Source organism: Erinaceus europaeus, chromosome 4 (assembly GCF_950295315.1).
Source record: "Erinaceus europaeus chromosome 4, mEriEur2.1, whole genome shotgun sequence".
Taxonomy (NCBI): Eukaryota; Metazoa; Chordata; class Mammalia; order Eulipotyphla; family Erinaceidae; genus Erinaceus; species Erinaceus europaeus.
The window spans coordinates 122,801,822-122,821,434 of NC_080165.1; the positions used below are offsets into that span (position 1 = coordinate 122,801,822).

Consider the following 19,613-nt stretch of genomic DNA (forward strand, 5'->3'; position numbering starts at 1 on the left):
AAAAACTGAGGAAGAACAGAGCATAAAAAAAAAGAAACACATAAATTAAAAAAATGGGTAGATCAAAAACAAATAAAACTGCTACCCCAATGAATGAAGACAAGAGCCCAGAAGAAACTACAAATCAGCCAGAAGTAACCATAAATAAGAAAAGTATACAAGCAATAATAAACTTATTAATCACAGAAATGAAAACAACATTGGAGGAAAGGAATGGCAGTATTAGGGAAACAACAGTTGAGACCCCCAAGGAAAATACTGAATATCTTGAGGCAATTAGAGAACTGAAAGCTGAAATAGCTATAAAGAAGAAAGAAGCTGAGGCAAGGGAAAGCAGACTAACAGCAGCAGAAAACAGAATTAGTCAGACAGAGGATGAGTTAGAGAAAACTAAGAAAGAGGTGAAAGAGCTTAAAAAGAGATTGAGAGACACTGAAAACAAGAACAGAGATATATGGGATGATCTCAAAAGAAGTAACATTCATATAACCGGCCAGCCAGAGGAAGAAAGAGAGGAAGGGAAAGCAAACATTCTAGAGGAAATAATAGAAGAAAACTTCTCAGACCTGAATAACAGAAAGGACATCAAGATTCAAGAGGCCCAGAGAGTACCAAACAGAATCAACCCAGACCTGAAGACACCAAGACACATCATAGTCACAATGAGAAGAAGTAAGGATAAAGAAAGGATCCTAAAGGCTGCAAGAGAGAAACAAAAAGTCACATACAAGGGAAAACCCATAAGATTATCTGCAGACTTCTCCACTCAAACTCTAAAAGCCAGAAGGGAGTGGCAAGATATCTATTGAGCCCTGAATGAAAAAGGGTTACAACCAAGGATAATATATCCTGCTAGACTTTCATTCAAACTAGATGGAGGGATCAAAACCTTCTTAGACAAACAACAGTTAAAGGAGGCAACCATCACCAAACCGGCCCTGAAAGAGGTTCTAAAAGACCTCTTATAAACAAGAACATCACTATAATACTTGCAATATCAGAGCAAACAAAATTTTTTTTGAACAATGGCACTACAATACATTAAATCCATAATATCAATAAATGTCAATGGCTTAAACTCACCCATCAAAAGGCACAAAGTGGGGGGATGGATCAGAAAACATAATCCAACCATATGCTGGTTGCAAGAATCCCATCTGTCACAACAAGATAAACACAGACTTAAAGTGAAAGGATGGAAAACTATCATCCAGGCTAATGGACCACAAAAAAGGGCAGGAACAGCCATTCTCATCTCAGACACGATAGATTTTAAATTAAATAAAGTAATAAAAGATAGGCAAGGACATTACATAATGATTAGAGGATCAATCAGCCAAGAAGACTTAACAATTATTAACATCTATGCACCCAACGAGGGACCATCTAAATACATTAAGCATCTACTGAAAGAATTTCAAAAATACATCAATAGTAATACAATAATAGTGGGAGACTTCAATACCCCACTCTCACACTTAGACAGATCAACAAAGAAGAGAACCAAAAAAGATACAAGAGAATTAAATGAAGAGATCGACAGACTAGACCTCTTGGACATTTTCAGACTCCTCCAGCCCAAAAAACTGGAATACACCTTCTTTTCAAATCCACATAACACATACTAACACATACTCAAGGATAGACCACATGTTAGGCCACAAAGACAGCATCAATAAATTCAAGAGCATTGAAATCATCCCAAGTATCTTTTCAGACTACAGTAGAGTAAAACTAACATTTGACAACAAACAGAAAATTAGTAAAATACACAGAATTTGGAAACTAAACAACATACTCCTTAAGAATCACTGGGTCAGAGACTCACTCAAGCAAGAAATTCAAATGTTCCTGGAAACTAATGAAAATGAAGACACAACCTATCAAAATATTTGGGACACAGCTAAAGCAGTACTGAGAGGGAAACTTACAGCCATACAATCACATATTAAACATCAAGAAGAAGCTCAAATGAACGACCTTACTGCACACCTCAAGGACTTAGAGGAAGAGGAACAAAGGAACCCTAAAGCAACCAGAAGGACAGAAATCACTAAAGTTAGAGCAGAAAGAAACAACATCGAAAATAAAAGAACCATACAAAAGATCAATGAAGTCAAATGTTGGTTCTTTGAAAGTTTAAACAAAATTGACAAACCCCTAGCCAGACTCACCAGACAAAAAAGAGAGAAGACTCAAATTAATAGAATTGTAAACGATGGAGGAGATATCACAACTGACACCACAGAAATCCAGAGAATCCTGCGAAACTTCTATAAAGAACTATATGCCACCAAGCTAGAGAATCTGGAAGAACTGGAACAATTCCTAGAAACCTACGCCCTTCCAAAACTGAACCAAAAGAAGAACTACAAAATCTAAATGCACCAATCACAGACAAAGAAATTGAAACCGTTATTAAGAATCTCCCCAACAACAAAAGTCCTGTACCAGATGGCTTCACAAACAAATTCTACAAAACTTTCAGGAAACAGTTAATACCCATACTTCTTAAGCTATTCCATAAGATTGAAGAAACAGGAATACTCCCTTCCACCTTCTATGAAGCCAACATCACCCTGATACCAAAAGCTGATAGGGACAGAACAAAAAAGTAAAGCTACAGACCAATATCTCTGATGAACATAGATTCCAAAATATTAAACAAGATCTTGGCCAACCAGATACAGCAACATATCAAAAAGATTGTTCATCACAACCAAGTGGGATTCATCCCAGGAATGCAAGGCTGGCTCAACATCCGTAAGGCAATCAATGTCATTCACCACATCAATAAAAGCAAAGCCAAAAATCACATGATTATCTCAATAGATGCAGAGAAAGCCTTTGACAAAATTCAACACCAGTTCATGCTCAAAACTCTACAAAAAATGGGAATAGATGGGAAATTCCTCAAGATAGTGGAGTCTATATATAGCAAACCTACAGCCAACATCATACTCAATGGACGGAAGCTGAAAGCATTCCCCCTCAGATCAGGGACTAGACAGGGCTCTCCATTGTCACCGTTACTCTTCAACATAGTATTGGAAGTTCTTGCAATAGCAATCAGGCAAGAGAAAGAAATCAAAGGAATACAGCTTTGTAGGGAAGAAGTCAAGCTCTCACTATTTGCAGATCATATGATAGTATACATAATAAGACCTAAAGAATCCAGCAGAAAATTACTGGTTATTAGGCAATATAGCAAGGTATCAGGCTACAAAATCAGTGTACAAAAATCAGTGGCATTTCTTTATGCAAACACTAAATCTGAAGAAGAAGACATCCAGAAATCACTCCCATTTACTGTTTCAGCAAAATCAATCAAATACCTAGGAATAAAGTTGACCAAAGAACTGAAAGACTTGTATGCTGAAATCTATGAGTAGCTACTCAAGGAAATAGAAACTGATAACAAGAAATGGAAAGATATCCCATGCTCATGGATTGGAAGACTAAATATCATCAAAATGAATATTCTCCCCAGAGCCATATACAAATTTAATGCAATACCCATCAAAGTTCCACCAAGCATCTTTAAGAGAATAGAACAAACACTAAAATCATTTATCTGGAACCTGAAAACACCTAGAATTGCCAAAACCATCTTGTGGAAAAGAAACAGAAATAGAGGCATCACACTCCCAGACCTTAAACTATATTATAAAGCCATCATAATCAAAACAGCATGGTACTGGAACAAAAATAGGCACACAGACCAGTGGAACAGAATTGAAAGCCCAGAAATAAATCCCCACACCTAGGGACATCTAATCTTTGATAAGGGGGCCCAAAGAATTAAATGGAAAAAGGAGGCTCTCTTCAATAAATGGTGCTGGGAAAACTGGGTTGTCGCATGCAGAAGAATGAAATTGAACCACTTTATCTCACCAGAAACAAAAATCAACTCCAAATGGATCAAAGACCTAGATGTCAGACCAGAAACAATCAAATACTTAGAGGAAAACATTGGTAAAACACTTTCCCACATACACCTCAAGGACATCTTTGATGAATCAAACCCAATTGCAAGGAAGACTAAAGCAAAAACAAATCAACGGGACTACATAAAATTGAAAATCTTCTGCACATCCAAAGAAACTATTAAACAAACAGAGAGACCCCTCACAGAATGGGAGAAGATCTTCACATGCCTTACATCAGACAAGAAATTAATCACCAAAATATATAAAGAGCTCAGCAAACTTAGCACCAAAAAAGCAAATGACCCCACCAAAAATGGGCAGAGGATATGAACAAAACATTCACTACAGAGGAGATCCAAAAGGCGAACAAACATATGAATAACTGCCGTAGGTCACTGATTGCCAGATAAATGCAAATTAAGACAACACTAAGATACCACCTCACTCCTGTAAGAATGGCATACATCAAAAAGGACAGCAGCAACAAATGCTGGAGAGGATGTGGGGACAGAGGAACCCTTTTACATTGCTGGTGGGAATGTAAATTGGTACAGCCTCTGTGGAGAGCAGTCTGGAAAACTCTCAGAAGGCTAGACATGGACTTCCATATGATCCAGTAATTCCTCTCCTGGGGTTATACCCCAAGGACTCCATAACACCCAACCAAAAAGAGGTGTGTACTCCTATGTTCATGGCAGCACAATTCATAATAGCTAAAACCTGGAAGCAACCCAGGTGCCCAACAACAGATGAGTGGCTGAGAAAGCTGTGGTATATATACACAATGGAATACTATGCAGCTATCAAGAACAATGAACCCACCTTCTCTGACCCATCTTGGACAGAGCTAGAAGGAATTATGTTAAGTGAACTAAGTCAGAAAGAAAAAGATGAGTATGGGATGATCCCACTCATCAACAGAAGTTGAGTAAGAAGATCTGAAAGGGAAACTAAAAGCAGGACCTGATCAAATTGTAAGTAGGGCACCAAAGTAAAAACCCTGTGGTGAGGGGTAGACATGCAGCTTCCTGGGCCAGTGGGGTGTGGGAGTGAGTGGGAGGGATGTGTCATAGTCTTTTGGTGGTGGGAATGGTGCTTATGTACACTCCTAGCAAAATGTAGACATATAAATCAATAGTTAATTAATATGAGAGGGGGAAAATCAGTTGTATGTCTCAAAGTTTCTCAAAACACAAACTGAATCTTTTTAATATATAGGCTGTTTATTTGATATGCGGACTCTCTCAAAAGCCTAGACCAAGTAGATTAGAAGCATCCAATAGCACAGCTATATACAAGATACTGGATACTGTACAGCAAACTCTAACAAAAGGACTTTTCAAAGTTAACCCAATTACCAAATAATGTGATGATAACATTAACTATCGATTGTCTTTTTGAACCCTAAGACAGCAGGAACCTCACATCTCCACTATAAAGCCCCTATTTCCCCCAGTCCTGGAACCCTTGGATAGGGCCCACTTTCCCATATGCCTCTCCCAATCCATACCAAATAATATTGCATCCACCGATCACAACCTAACCAATGCAACGATTGCCACCTCAACATGCTTCACCTTAGACTGCATCTAGAGACTTCACGTGTGGAATGACAACCCTTCAGCTTCATTACTCGGGTGAGACCTTTCCTTTTATAGTACACTCTAATTTCATCTCAGGTGGTTCACTTTCTAACAAAGTCCCATAACCTAGATATACACCAGTTTCTGTGAGAGAGAGCTTATGTTCACACGTATCCATAACTACTGCAAAATATATACCTGAAAGCAGAAGTAAACTAGAGTTTGCAGTGAGTACCTCCCTAACACTTCCTCTCCACTATTCCAAGCTTGGGATCCATGATTGCTCAACAATTTGTTTGGCTTCGTATGTTAACTCTCTTTTCAATCACCAGGTTCCAGATGCCATCAGGATGCTGGCCAGGCTTCCCTGGATTGAAGACCCCACCAATGTGTCCTGGAGCTCAGCTTCCCCAGAGACACACCCTACTAGGGAAAGAGAGAGGCAGACTGGGAGTATGGACCGACCAGTCAACGTCCATGTTCAGCGGGGAAGCAATTACAGAAGCCAGACCTTCTACCTTCTGCAACCCTCAAGGACCCTGGGTCCATGCTCCCAGAGGGCTAGAGAATGGGAAAGCTATCAGGGGAGGGGGTGGGTTATGGAGATTGGGTGTTGGGAATTGTGTGGAGTTGTACCCCTCCTACCTTATGGTTTTGTTCATTAACCCTTTCTTAAATAAAAAATTTAAAAAAAATGAGAATAATCAACATATTTAAAGAGTTCACAAAACTCAGAAAGAATAATTAAAAAACAAAAATAACCTCATTAAAATGTGGAGTGGACATGCCAGTATCTTTACCAGTTCTATCCAGATGGCCAATGGACATGGGAATAAATGTTCAAAGACACTTATTATCTGAGAAATGCAAATCAAGACCATGATATACCACTTCATACCTATGAAGGTGTTAATAAACGCTGGCAAGGATGTGTGGGGGTGGGGCAAGGGAATCATTCTACAGGATTGGTTGGAATTCAGATTGGTTTAGCCCCTGTGGAGACTAAAGATTCCTCAGAACATTAGCAATGGACCTACCCTATGGCCTAACAATTCTCTCCTAGAGATTTATCATAAGAACAACAAAAATGCTTATTTAATTATATGAGAGGGTAAGTCAGGGGAAGAGGATCTGAGAAGGGAGAGGGGAAACAGGAGAAGGATAGAGACAGAAAGGAAAAGAAGAGGGAAGGAAAGAGAGGGGAGGGGAGAGGAGAAGTGAGGTGAGGGGAGGGGTCAGGGGGAGGGGAGGGAAGAAATGGAGTAAATGTATAGTTCTGGTTCATGATGGTGCCAGAGACTGAACTTGGGGCCTCCAGGTTCTCAAGCCTATAAATTTCATTAATCTTTAGTAAGTATTTATTGTCTCATATTTTACCATTATAGTTGTTATACTGAGTCCTTAAATTGTAACAGATATATAAAGACAGATTTTTTAAAAAAAGTTTACTCATAAAATATTTATCTAGGGCAGGAGAGACAGCATAATGGTTATGCAAACAGACTCTCATGCCTGAGGCTCCCAACTCCCAGGTTCAATCCCCCACACCACCATAAGCCAGAGCTGAGCAGTGCTCTGCTGTTTCTCTGTGTGTGTGTGTGTGTGTTTCTCTCTCTCTTAATCTCTCTCAAAAATAAAATAAATTTAAAATTTTTTTTAAAAAATATATTTATCTAGAAATGCAATGTTTATCTCATTATATAACATATATAGTAAGATACACAAAGTAAGTTAGGTAGTGATTTGTTTATGAAGAAAAATAAAGCAAGAAAGTAAGACGGGAAGAAAGAGCTGCAATATTAAACAGGTTTGTCAGAGATGTCCTTGTAGAAAATATGTCTGAGTGAAAATCCAAACATGGTGAGGAAATAGCCTACAAAGAAAATGATTCCAGAAAAGGAACAGCAAGTGTAAAGACCAAGAAACAGAAATCTGCCAGGGTCATCAAGACCCAGTGAGACAACACTGGGGCAACTGAAGAGTAAAGATAATGCCAGTTGAAAGAGGGTGAGGTAAATCCTGTAGATCATTGTGTTTTCTCACTGAGTGCAATGGAATGATGCTAGAGAATTATAATAAAATATTGATTTTTTTCATTAACAGTACTGCTGTGTTGAAAGGAGACTGAAGTAGAAACAATTTAAAATAGTATGCTATGCAAAATAAATACAGAAACTGGCTGTTGCCTTTGTTATTCACTAAAGATGAACACAAATTCATTTAAGGGAAGAAACATTTTCTAATTAACTGCAGAACCTACTCATGACACTGAATCAATGATCTTTAAAAAACTAAAGTAAGTAACAAACTAGGATTTTAATTATATCCTGCTATGCAAAACAAAAACGTATTAATGTAGGAAGTTTTATACATCTAGATTATAATCTCTTCTATGATCAGTTTCATATTCACCATATTAGTAGTTACCCATATACAATCAAAGAAAAGTCGAGTAATTAAAAAACATCCAACGATCATCTTTTCAACAAATATATGCTATATTCCTGTTAATACTGAACACCAGGACACATAGAAATAGTCAGAAATGTCTACATTTGTGAAGTAAAAATCTAATAGGCTACAGAGAAAGCAACATCAAATCATCAGTTGATAACTTTGTAGAGATGATAGAAGCAAAACTTTACATCATACAGATTGTGTTGAAAACTCATCTTCAGAAGAAACACTGTATACAGCTGGCCAAGGATTTATTGGTAAATAATATCTATTAACTAAAGGACAATTATTATCTCTAGGAAAGCCTTTTTTTAGAATCATCAAACAAGTAAATGCAGTAATATTTAAAGTTAACTTAGACTCTACTAAAATCCTGTGTATTTTCTCCCTATCTTGAAGCCAGACCCCATTAACCTAACACCAATTTTGGATACAACAAATGACACTCAACTGTTTTTAACAATGGTGAGAATGTGTAAGCCCATAAGATAAAGAAAGGACTACAAAGGCTGGATATAGGCAAAAGATTGGCTTACTTAATGGTGGCCTTTTTTGGTCATACCAGGTCACCTCATCTTCTGGAGTTCTAGTCAGGGAATTGTTGGATTTCACATAGATATGATTAGCCTAGACCTCTACTAGATCCCTCTCTCCATCTTCACTGGTCATTTCCAGCAGGAACTTCATTATAAGCCTCCTGTGGGCCTCTACAGGACTCAGTCATAATATAAAGCAGCAATGACAAGGACTACCTGGCTCTCTAAAGGGAGGCTGGGTCATCCTACTCTGTCACCTGAGAAAGACTGGTCCTGAAATGAGTGCAGCCTAGAATGTTCCCAGAGGTGACCATGGACTGTGAACTCAGACTGACAGGTACTCAGAGACTGCACAGGCTTCTGGGCTAAATATGAATAAATATGAGCCCAAAGTCAGATCAATGGGGTAAACAGTTAACTGTATTTGTATATATTCTTCAAGTTTAGGTGCTATTCTCTGCCCTAGTCCAGCTTTCTAGCCCTATTCTCAACTCTGGTACCATCTTCCCAGATGCTATTTTTAGTCTACCTCCATGTTTGCTATCAAGCTCAAACAAAAAATTTCTAAAGTGATAGACCCCCTAAGAACATACCTAAAATAGACTTCCTCACTTCTTTCCACCCTAAGATCCCTATTCTCATCTGTTCTATTCCTACCTTTTGGTTCCTGTTTGCTAATCATTTTGTGCTGCTTTATATGTTAACTGCCTTTCTTTATATGTTAACTGCCTTTATATGTTAACTTAACTTTATATGTTAACTTTATATGTTTAACTTTATATGTTTAACTTAACTTTATATGTTAACTGCCTTTCTACCACTACGTTGCAGAAGCTACTATGATTCTATCCTGACTTCCCTGGGTGGACAACCTCACTTATGTGTCCTCGAACCTCATATCTCCAGAGCCCTACCCTACTAGAGAAAGATAGAAACAGTCTGGAGGTATGGATAGATCTGCCATTGCCGATGTCCACCTTCTGCATTCCAAAAAGAATCTTGCTCCATACTCTTAGAGGGGTGATGGTTAGGGGAAGATGACCAAAAGGCTCTGAACTCCAATTCTATCAAGACCCAAAGAGAGAAGAGAAAAAGAGGAAAACTGTTCCGAAGTAGCAATAAGTAGAGGTGTGACTTAGAAAGGAAGAGAAGGAAGCACTATAGAACAAATAGGCAAATATATGTACACAGAGATAGTTATAGAAGTAATAATCAAGCCATATCTGTGTCTTTAGGAGAACTACTGCAGTTTCCAGTGGACAGAATAGGGATACAGAATTCTGGTGGTGGGACAGTGTAGAATTATGCCCCTGTTATTATCTCATAATTTTGTAAATTAATATTAAATCATTAATAAAATAATATGAAAAATAAAATAGTCATATTCAACTTGGAATATTTAACTCATATCATTTTAATGTAAGTCTATGTCTTCTTTACAAGGTAGTGAGAGATTAGATCTAATAGCATCATTAATACTCCTTTTTGCCTGTTGAACTGTATGCACTGCTTCACCACTCAGAAAACTTTCCTCCAGCAGGGCATTTGAACCTAGATCCTTGCACACTGTAATATGTGCAGTCAGTTGGATGAGCCACAGTCCAAACCTACTAATAATGTTTTCTAAGTCACAGAAAAAAAATGTTAACAGGAAGAGTAAGAACAGGCTATGATAAAAGAATATAATATAAAATAACAAGTCTCTCAATATTGAAATATTAATCACCTTTATTATATTTATATTTTTAAAAATAATTATTAAATACTTCAATATATATCATGCTTCATTATTGTGAAGGGTGCTCACTACATCAATGGTTCAAAGCTTTAGGAAAAATATTTTCTGTGTTATTCTAGAAGTTATTATCTTCATAGAAATTCTAAATTATTCTCTTTCCAAAACATATCATATAGAGAGAATATATATGTGAGAATTTTAAATTCTCATTTAAAATTATGAAACGATCTCATTATATCAACACATAGGTATAAGTGAATAAATAAAACCAAGAAAAAACTGAATTTGATTAATACATTTTCAGTTTTAAGAGATCTGTCAGAAGGAGAGAGATACCAAGAAATAAGCATAATTTATTCCATGATAAAACTGAATAATCCAGGTATGACTGTAACCTCAATATTAAAGACTACATATATATCCTTCTGTATTTTACCCAACTAACTAATAATGTTTTCCTAAAAAAATTAAAGAGCAGACTTGAGAAAATAGATTGAAAAGTTACAAAAAGATATCAGATATCAGAACATATATTGTGGTGAAAATCTGGTCAGAAAGAGACTAAAAATGAATATTAACAACATATTAACCCCTCAAGACTCTTTCAGATTTTAAATTGTTATATATTTTTTCTTTGTTGCAATACAAGGTCTTGCACACACATCACTGGAACAGCTAAGCTGATCTTTGAATTTACACTAATAATAGGACCTTATTATAGCCATAAATGCCAGATGAAATTTAGATGCTATAATGAAATCATCATTATTTTGGATTTCTTTATTACAATATTTATTTTTCTAATCTGGAACTTGGGGCACAGCATGATTAAGTCATTTACTCAATATGTGTTATGAGTAAATATCAGAACTGGGAATATGTAATAATCCCTTACTAATAAAAATCCAAAATTAATCTATTTTAAATGACTTAGCTACTTCCTTATAAAGAAATTGTTTGTATCTTTTACTGCTTATTTTGACTGTAAAGATGCAAAAGATATTTCCATAAGTAGTCCATAATCAAACAAACCCAATGGGGACGATTTATATTTAACACAGTATAGTTTATTAATGGTTGCTCATAGAGGAGTCAAGTACATACTAAAAAAAGGCAATTATTTGGAATTAGTAAATATCAAAGTTAAAAGGAGTAGTAATAAATGATCAAACCTCTTGCTGAACAAATAACAAACTAACATTAAGTGGTATTTACCTATTCATTATATCATTGCCACTCTTGATTCCCAGTTGAATGATAGCTCATATCAGTGCTGAATAAACGTTTTGATGTAGGTCAAAATGAGAGAAGTTATACCCTTTAAAGGTATACTAAAATGTGCTAGGAAATGAGATATTTAGTCCTTTGTTTTATGATAAATCAAATCTTGGTAATATTCTCCTACAGAGGTCAGGATATTTGAACAAAAAATAATATGGACTTCCTGAAATCATATGCCAAAAGTTTATCTCATTACTTCCCTGCGCTGGGTCTCAGATCCACTTTAGAAACTGCTGGTATCATTCAATCTATGGATTCAGATAGCTCAGGCTAAAATCTTAAACCTGCAATGCAATGATTGCCACCTCAGCATGCTTCACCTCACACTGTGTCCAGAGACTTCACGTGTGGAATGACAACCCTTCAGCTTCATTACTCGGGTGAGACCTTTCCTTTTATAGTACACTCTAATTTCATCTCAGGTGGTTCACTTTCTAACAAAGTCCCATAACCTAGATATACACCAGTTTCTGTGAGAGAGAGCTTATGTTCACACGTATCCATAAACTACTGCAAAATATATACCTGAAAGCAGAAGTATACTAGAGTTTGCAGTGAGTACCTCCCTAACACTTCCTCTCCACTATTCCAAGCTTGGGATCCATGATTGCTCAACAATTTGTTTGGCTTCGTATGTTAACTCTCTTTTCAATCACCAGGTTCCAGATGCCATCAGGATGCTGGCCAGGCTTCCCTGGATTGAAGACCCCACCAATGTGTCCTGGAGCTCAGCTTCCCCAGAGACACACCTTACTAGGGAAAGAGAGAGGCAGACTGGGAGTATGGACTGACCAGTCAATGCCCATGTTCAGCGGGGAAGCAATTACAGAAGCCAGACCTTCTACCTTCTGCAACCCTCAATGACCCTGGGTCCATGCTCCCAGAGGGCTAGAGAATGGGAAAGCTATCAGGGGAGGGGGTGGGTTATGGAGATTGGGTGGTGGGAATTGTGTGGAGTTGTACCCCTCCTACCTTATGGTTTTGTTCATTAACCCTTTCTTAAATAAAAAATTTAAAAAAAAAATCTCAAACCTGAACATTCTAAGCTTTGTAAATAAAGTTTAGTCATTTAACTTTTATATGTCTAAGTATATTTTACATGTTAGTTAGTGGTTATAATACTATGTTGCTTAAAATTTTATTCTAGCAGTTAAAAGAAATAAGGATATCCAATTTTGTGTGTATTACCTGCAATTTTCCCCTTTATGTTCTATTAACATTTTCTTCAAGTTGTTACTCTTAAGCAGAGGGCTAAGTTCCACACTGTCTGAAAAACTCCATCATGAAATTTGACTATAAAACTTAATTTTACAAATCAAATCACAAGCTGAATTTAAATGAGTTCAATAGCAATGATAATTCATTTCATATTTTTTTAGATGTTCAAAGTGCAAACTTTTGTTTCAAAGAAGTGAGGTATAAGACTTAAGGTGCAATGATAGCTCATGTGGCAGATACATGAGGGCTATGAAGAGAAATGGCCTTCCCATGTGCTCTCTCCTTTTTTAAATTCCCAGTTTTAGTCTCAGTGGGACCAAATTTCCTATTGGTCCTCAGAGATTATCTGTATTTGTTATTGGGCTTCTGTCTTTCATGTGTGGTTACTTTTCTAAAGTGTAAAGTGAGTCCCCTTGTGTTCTTAAAAACTCTTCCCACTACTTCCCTAGTGCTACCTTTAAGCTCTTTCCCACTTATTGGGGAAATAAACAACAAAAAGAAAATCAAATGAGCATAGATTCAAACATTCCCAGCTAACTGAGGTTCCAGGCCTCATATCCCTCAGAGCCATTGACCACCTTTACCCTTCACTATATCCACCTGCAGACAGACTTATACAAATTATAATATAATAATATTATACTATAGTGCATAGTATCTATAAACTATCTTATGCACTACCCCTGAATGTCATTTACTTTTGCTGTTTTGTATGCACTAGGCAAAAAGCAAGTGTCTAGGGGATTTCTTTCTTTCTTTTTCTTTTTCACTCTGATTCTAGAAAGGAAAAGAAAAGAAAGCTAAGCTAAAGAGGTCTCAATGTTCAGCGAATTTTAAAAGTTATATGTTTGAGACAATAGAAAAAATACAGGAACTGTTATCCCTCAAGATACCATCCTATCTTCAGGGTTAAACAATTTGGAGGGATGGTGACTCTCGATGCATAATATCAGCCTTTCCTGCATACTATGAACAGAGGAAATTACAAGTAGAAGGTGCCCAGGTCTATTACATATAAATGAATAGCATCCAACATCAATTTCATACAAGTATATGTCTTGTTAATTCATTTAGTGACTCAAATTTAATTTCAGAATCAACTGCCACAGCTTATTCAGCTCTCAGTAATGAAAAGAAATTTACTCAAGAAACCTGTTATCCAAAAAACCGCTCTGGATACACACAGCAGAATCGGGACACTATATTCTTGTAAAAGTCAAACATGGCACTGTTATTTTCATTTTATATATAATGGTATTTATCTTTTCATCTTTGATTATTCTAATGAGGGAGTGAGTAGATAATTCAACACGTTATAGTGTGAGATTTTCATGCCTGAAACTCCAGAGTTCCTAGTCAGTCTTCAGCACCATTATAAGTCAGAAAAAAAAAAAATCATGCTTTCATCACTCTCAATTGTGTCTCGCTCACAAAAATAAATACTTTCTTTTAAAATATCAAATTAGGGGGAGTCGGGCTGTAGCACAGCGGGTTAAGTGGGTTAAGTGCAGGTAGCGCAAAGCACAAGGACCGGCATAAGGATCCCGGTTCGAACCCCGGCTCCCCACCTGCAGGGGAGTCGCTTCACAGGCGGTGAAGCAGGTCTGCAGGTGTCTATCTTTCTCTCCTCCTCTCTGTCTTCCCCTCCTCTCTCCATTTCTCTCTGTCCTATCCAACAACGACAACAACAATAATAACTACAACAATAAAACAACAAGGGCAACAAAAGGGAATAAATAAAATAAATAATTTAAAAAAATCAAATTAGGGAGTCCGGAGGCAGCACAGCGGGTTAAACGCACGTGGCACGAAGCACAAGGACCAGTGTTAAGGATCCCAGTTCCAGCCCCAGGCTCCCCACCTGCAGGGGAGTCGCTTCACAAGCGGTGAAGCAGGTCTGCAGGTATCTTTCTCTCCCCCTTCTCTGTCTTCTCCTCCTCTCTCCATTTCTCTCTGTCCTATCTAAGTCCTGTCTAATAATGACAACATCAATAACTACAACAATAAAAAAACAAGGGCAACAAAAAGAGAAAATAAATAAATAAATATTAAAAATTAAAAATAAATAATTAATATCAAATTAGTCAAAACATGGCTAGCTCCTACTTTAGTTACAAACCCTTAATGTGGGTTGATTTAAATTACTTTAGAAATAAATGCCAAATATTTTAAGTTGAAGATATAATAAACGATTAGGTGCCTTGTCTGTTGTATGCAAAAGTTAGCAAAGAGTAAAAGGAAAGTACACTTGTGCTTTATGCCTTCATGCTTCTATAACGCCCAGTAGACTTTTTTTCTCCCCAGAAAGAAGCAGAAAAGTAATGGAGGAAGCTTTGCCTTTGTAAGGTGTTCCCACATAGAGGTTCAAGCCCCAATCCACAGCCATTCATAAAGCTATGCTCTGGCAGATGAGCCGTCTCCTGATTCATTCAAACATACGCTTCTAACTAAATGAACGGCAAATCCAGGATACAAAATCAAAGGTAGAAAAACAATAAAATAAAAGAAGCACTGTACCTGCTGTAAATCCAGTGTAATTGTCACATAATGGTATTCAATCCCATTCTTAATACTGGGACTCTGCCACCAAGTATTCTTCCCATCGATAGCATTTGTAATCGGGTGTCTCTCTGTTGAATCAGTAGTGGCATAGAAGAGAAGGATAAAAAGATCAAAGAATGCATCTACATCTGTTTTGTTAAAGAAAAATAGTAAAAATTAAGCTAATGCAGTCATATGAATATGAAATTTTGACATAAAAACAATATATTTTTGAAAGGCTTTTAAATGCATAGTTTTGAAAGGCTTTTAAATGCATCTGGACTATTAAAAACAATAGTTTTTCAACTTTCCTGAAAGCAAGTTTTTTAAAATCACTTAATTGAGAAAAGAGTGATTTACATCATAGCTGTTGACACACTGGTGCAGTCTCTTCCCATGATAGTGTCTGCACACTACTACTACCAAGTCCTCATGTGCTGAATATCTGATGCACTTCTGCAACTCCCTCTCATCCAGAGTCTCTAGTCTTAAATAATGCATAAATTTAACATAATTTACTTAATGCCAACATTTTAAAAATATTTATTTATTTATTCGCTTTTGTTGCCCTTGTTTTATTGTTGTTGTTATTGATGTCATCATTGTTGGATAGGACAGAGAGAAATGGAGAGAGGAGGGGAAGACAGAGAAGGAGGAGAGAAAGATAGACACCTACAGACCTGCTTCACTGCTTGTAAAATGACGCCCTTGCAGATGGAGAGTCGGGGCTCAAACCGGGATCCTCATGCCAGTCCTTGTACTTCTCACCACTGCGCTTAACTCGCTGCACTACCGCCCTGACTCCCAATGCCAATATTTTTGTAGCACTCCCCTTTATATTGTGAAATGGTCAAATTCTTGGACCACAAGAAAAGAAGCACCTTGTTACCCAGGTTAGTAACTAGAATGGTTAACTTTAAAGGTAACTAGAGAAGTTAAATATAGGGGCCAGGTGGTGGCACACCTGGTTGAGTGCACATGTTACATTGGGCAAGGACCCAGGTTCAAGACTCTGGTTCCCACCTGCAGAGGGAAAGCTTTGCAATTGGTGAAGCAGTTCTGCAGGTGTCTCACTTTCTCTTTCCCTACTGCGCCGCCCCGTCATGGACGCCAGGGAGCCTGACAGGGTCATCTCCTCTGGACCTGCATTCAGACTTCAAGGAAGCTGGGCAGGAGGACGAGAATGGGTCAACACATTCTCCCCCCGTTATTGCTACAAATAATTATACTGTCACAATTGATTAATAGTGCTTTGGCAGTGCCTGGTGGGAATGGAGAGTCAGAAGCACCTCCTCTCCCTTACACAGGGGCATATTTGAATGCTACATTATGAAAGTGGGGAAGGTGGGTCAACATAGATGGACAAAAGAAGTCATGTTATTACCTGCCCCTCAAAGAAAGAATACAGAGATTGAGGCCTCCCTGGTACAAGTTGACATATTGAAACAAAGAAAGATTAATAGTTAAACTGTACCAGACCTAGATGAGCAGTGGTCCACGACTAGGCAAAGATCTGTATGCCCCCCATAGAAGATTAATGATAGAAATAGCCCTCAACAAAAGTCAAGAACAATTCTGGGTATGCCCTCCCCTGAGAACAGGGCGATACTAAGTATTGTACCATTCTTTTTTTTTTTTTATTGCAATCAGTTTTATTGTGTTTCCTAAGAGAGAGAATATATGAGCAAGAGAACTGAAGGCCCCCTTTGCAGTCTTCAGCCAACAGTTTTTTGGTCCTCGTGGCTGGAGCTATTAATCTATGTATTTACGTAATCTGCAGTCCCACGGTATCCAAGCACCTGGAAAATCCAATTAGCTGGTCCCGATGACTGTGTGTGGGATAACACTATCGCCCTCAGTCTGTTCCTCGTCTCCCACCACGTGCTCACTGATATGACAATGAAGACACAGTCAGAGTTTCCACCAGCAGCTGCCAAATGGGCTTCATATGGTATCTTGTCTACACAGAATAATTGCCCATAAATAAGGAGGTCTCTTCACCAATCAGGGGCTGAGAAGGAGGCTGCGCTCAAGGAGAAATCACACAGCAGGCTTTGTGGCTGTGACCCTGTTACTCCTCGCGGCACAGCATTTGTCAGTTCTTGCTGGGCATGGCCCACTGGCAACCAGCCTGTTTCTGTCTTTCCCTAGTGGGGCAGGGCACTGGAACCCTAGTGGGGTTGCAGGACACATTGGTGAGGTCATTCATCCAGGGAAGTCAGGTTGGCATTATGGTAGCATCTGCAAACTGCTGTCAGTGTTGTTCCACATTGAGGTCAAGGTCTTGTAGAGGCCCACAAGAAGGTCCATTGTGTTGTTCCAGGTTCTCCAAGTTTGCTCATGGGGCAGATGAAGTCATTGAACAGGTCAACCAGCAGAGGGCGCACCATGCTCCGGACCCAAGGAAGTATGGGTTCCACATTTATTTTATCTGCTACACTGCTTCACTGCTTGTGAAGCTTCCCCCTGCAGATGCGTCTTAAATCTGGATCCTTGGGGGGGTCGGATGATAGCGCAGCAGGTTAAGCGCACGTGACAAAGCACAAGGACAGGCAGAAGGATCCCGGTTGAAGCCGGCGGCTCCCCACCTGCAGGGGAGTCACTTCACAGGTGGTGAGGCAGGTCTGCAGGTGTCTATCTTTCTCTCGCCCTCTCTGTCTCCTCTCTGTCTCGCCCCTCCTCTCTCCATTTCTCTCTGTCCTATCCAAAAATGAACGACATCAACTATAAGAATAATAACCACAAGGCTACAACAACAAGGGCAACAAAAGGGGGAAAAATGGCTTCCAGGAGCAGTGGGTTCATGGTGCAGGCACTGAACCCCAGCAATAACCCTAGAGGCAAAAAAAAAAAAATCTGGGTCCTTGTGCACTGTAACATATATACTCTATTAGGTACACTACTGTCTAGCCCCAAGATCCAAAGTTAAGTGCTTTGCTCCTTTCTTTTAGATGAGAAAACAGAGGCCCAACGAGCTTTAGCAATTTGAGTAAGACACTCAAAATGTAGATTTGGAAGTCAGATGGCAGGATGTCCGGGTTTGTGCTCCTACCCAGCAAGCATGCCTTGGAATCTCCCACCTGCCTCTCAGAAGCACTCTACCTTCCAGGCAGGACTTCCCCTTTCTCCCCATTAATACTCACTGCACAGTAGGGTGGAGGCAGCGATCTGCTGTGCTCTTGACCTAACCTACTCACTCTCCTTCATGTCTCATCCCTTCTTCCAATGAAAGTGCACGTACTGTTCCATATCTCCTTCTTTGGGGGCTGCTGTTTTGTGCTAGGGCACCTTTATTTCCTTGTTTCCAGTCAACAATTATTTACTGAACATCTCTATGCTAGACCAAGATGATTTCCACATATGCTGGGGGGACACATGGGAGCAAGAAGTGAATAAGTGCTGGATGAATAGACTGATGGACAGACAGATGAAGGCACACTAGTGCACAGCCAAGATAGGGTGGAGGGAATATTATGAGTTCTGAAATTAGAAAGTTAGGTTTGGATTCTGGTTTTGCCAGTTAGGTGGTACTCATTACTCTGGAAGTAATTCTGGCCATGGTTATTTCAGGAACTTGGCAATTCTCTACCTCCCATTCCCTGGTCTTTCGAACTCCCAAGAGGACATGGCTTTGGGATTTAAGAACAGAAACCAGAGTTCCCAGGGAGTCTTATGAATTCTAAAATCATAAATTACCATTGTACCATTCTTTACAGTTATAGGGGAGTAACATGTAGTCTGCCAAAGCCACAAGACTTAGCTAGTTGTTTAGGCAACCTGAATGTAACCTGAAAAAAAGTATAAAAGCTAATGCAGTTTCACTATTAAAATGAGTCCAGATTCACCCTCCAATAGAGTGTGGTGTCTATCTGTTCTCCCTCGCACCAACTCCTGACCCACCGGGGAGGTTGCCTTCAAGACCCCTGACCCTCCTGCTGCTCATCCACTGTGGTGGTCCGCGGCACCCTACCTCCCTTTATACTTTCAATTTCTGGCTATCTCTGTCCAATAAAGATAACAAAAAAATTTAAAAAGTTAAATATAGAGAAATGAAACTGAAAATGAATTGGTGCCAGTCATTCAAAGTACAGCTTGCAGCAGCTCTAGTCTGATTAACACTTCTGACACATTCATTATTACCAAGATACGGACAATCCAATCTGCTTTTAATGTAAAAATCTTTCAAATTCATCACATAAGTTTGTCTTTTTTTTTTTTTTTTTTTTGCTAGACCACTGCTCAGCTCTGGCACATGGCAGTGTGAGGGATTGAACCTGGGACTTCCCGAGCCTCAGGCATGAGAGTCTCTTTGCATCACCATTATGCTCTC

The 19,613-nt window shown here is 38.6% G+C and overlaps 1 protein-coding gene across 1 annotated transcript in view; it reads right to left on the reverse strand.

Annotated features, from left to right (window-relative positions):
* Positions 1-19,613, reverse strand: part of LAMA2 (laminin subunit alpha 2) — a 711,163-nt gene that overhangs the window by 515,692 nt on the left and 175,858 nt on the right. The window contains exon 3 of the mRNA XM_060190486.1: positions 15,260-15,372. Coding sequence (XP_060046469.1) covers positions 15,260-15,372 — 113 coding nt within the window. The remainder of the gene's footprint in view (positions 1-15,259; positions 15,373-19,613) is intronic.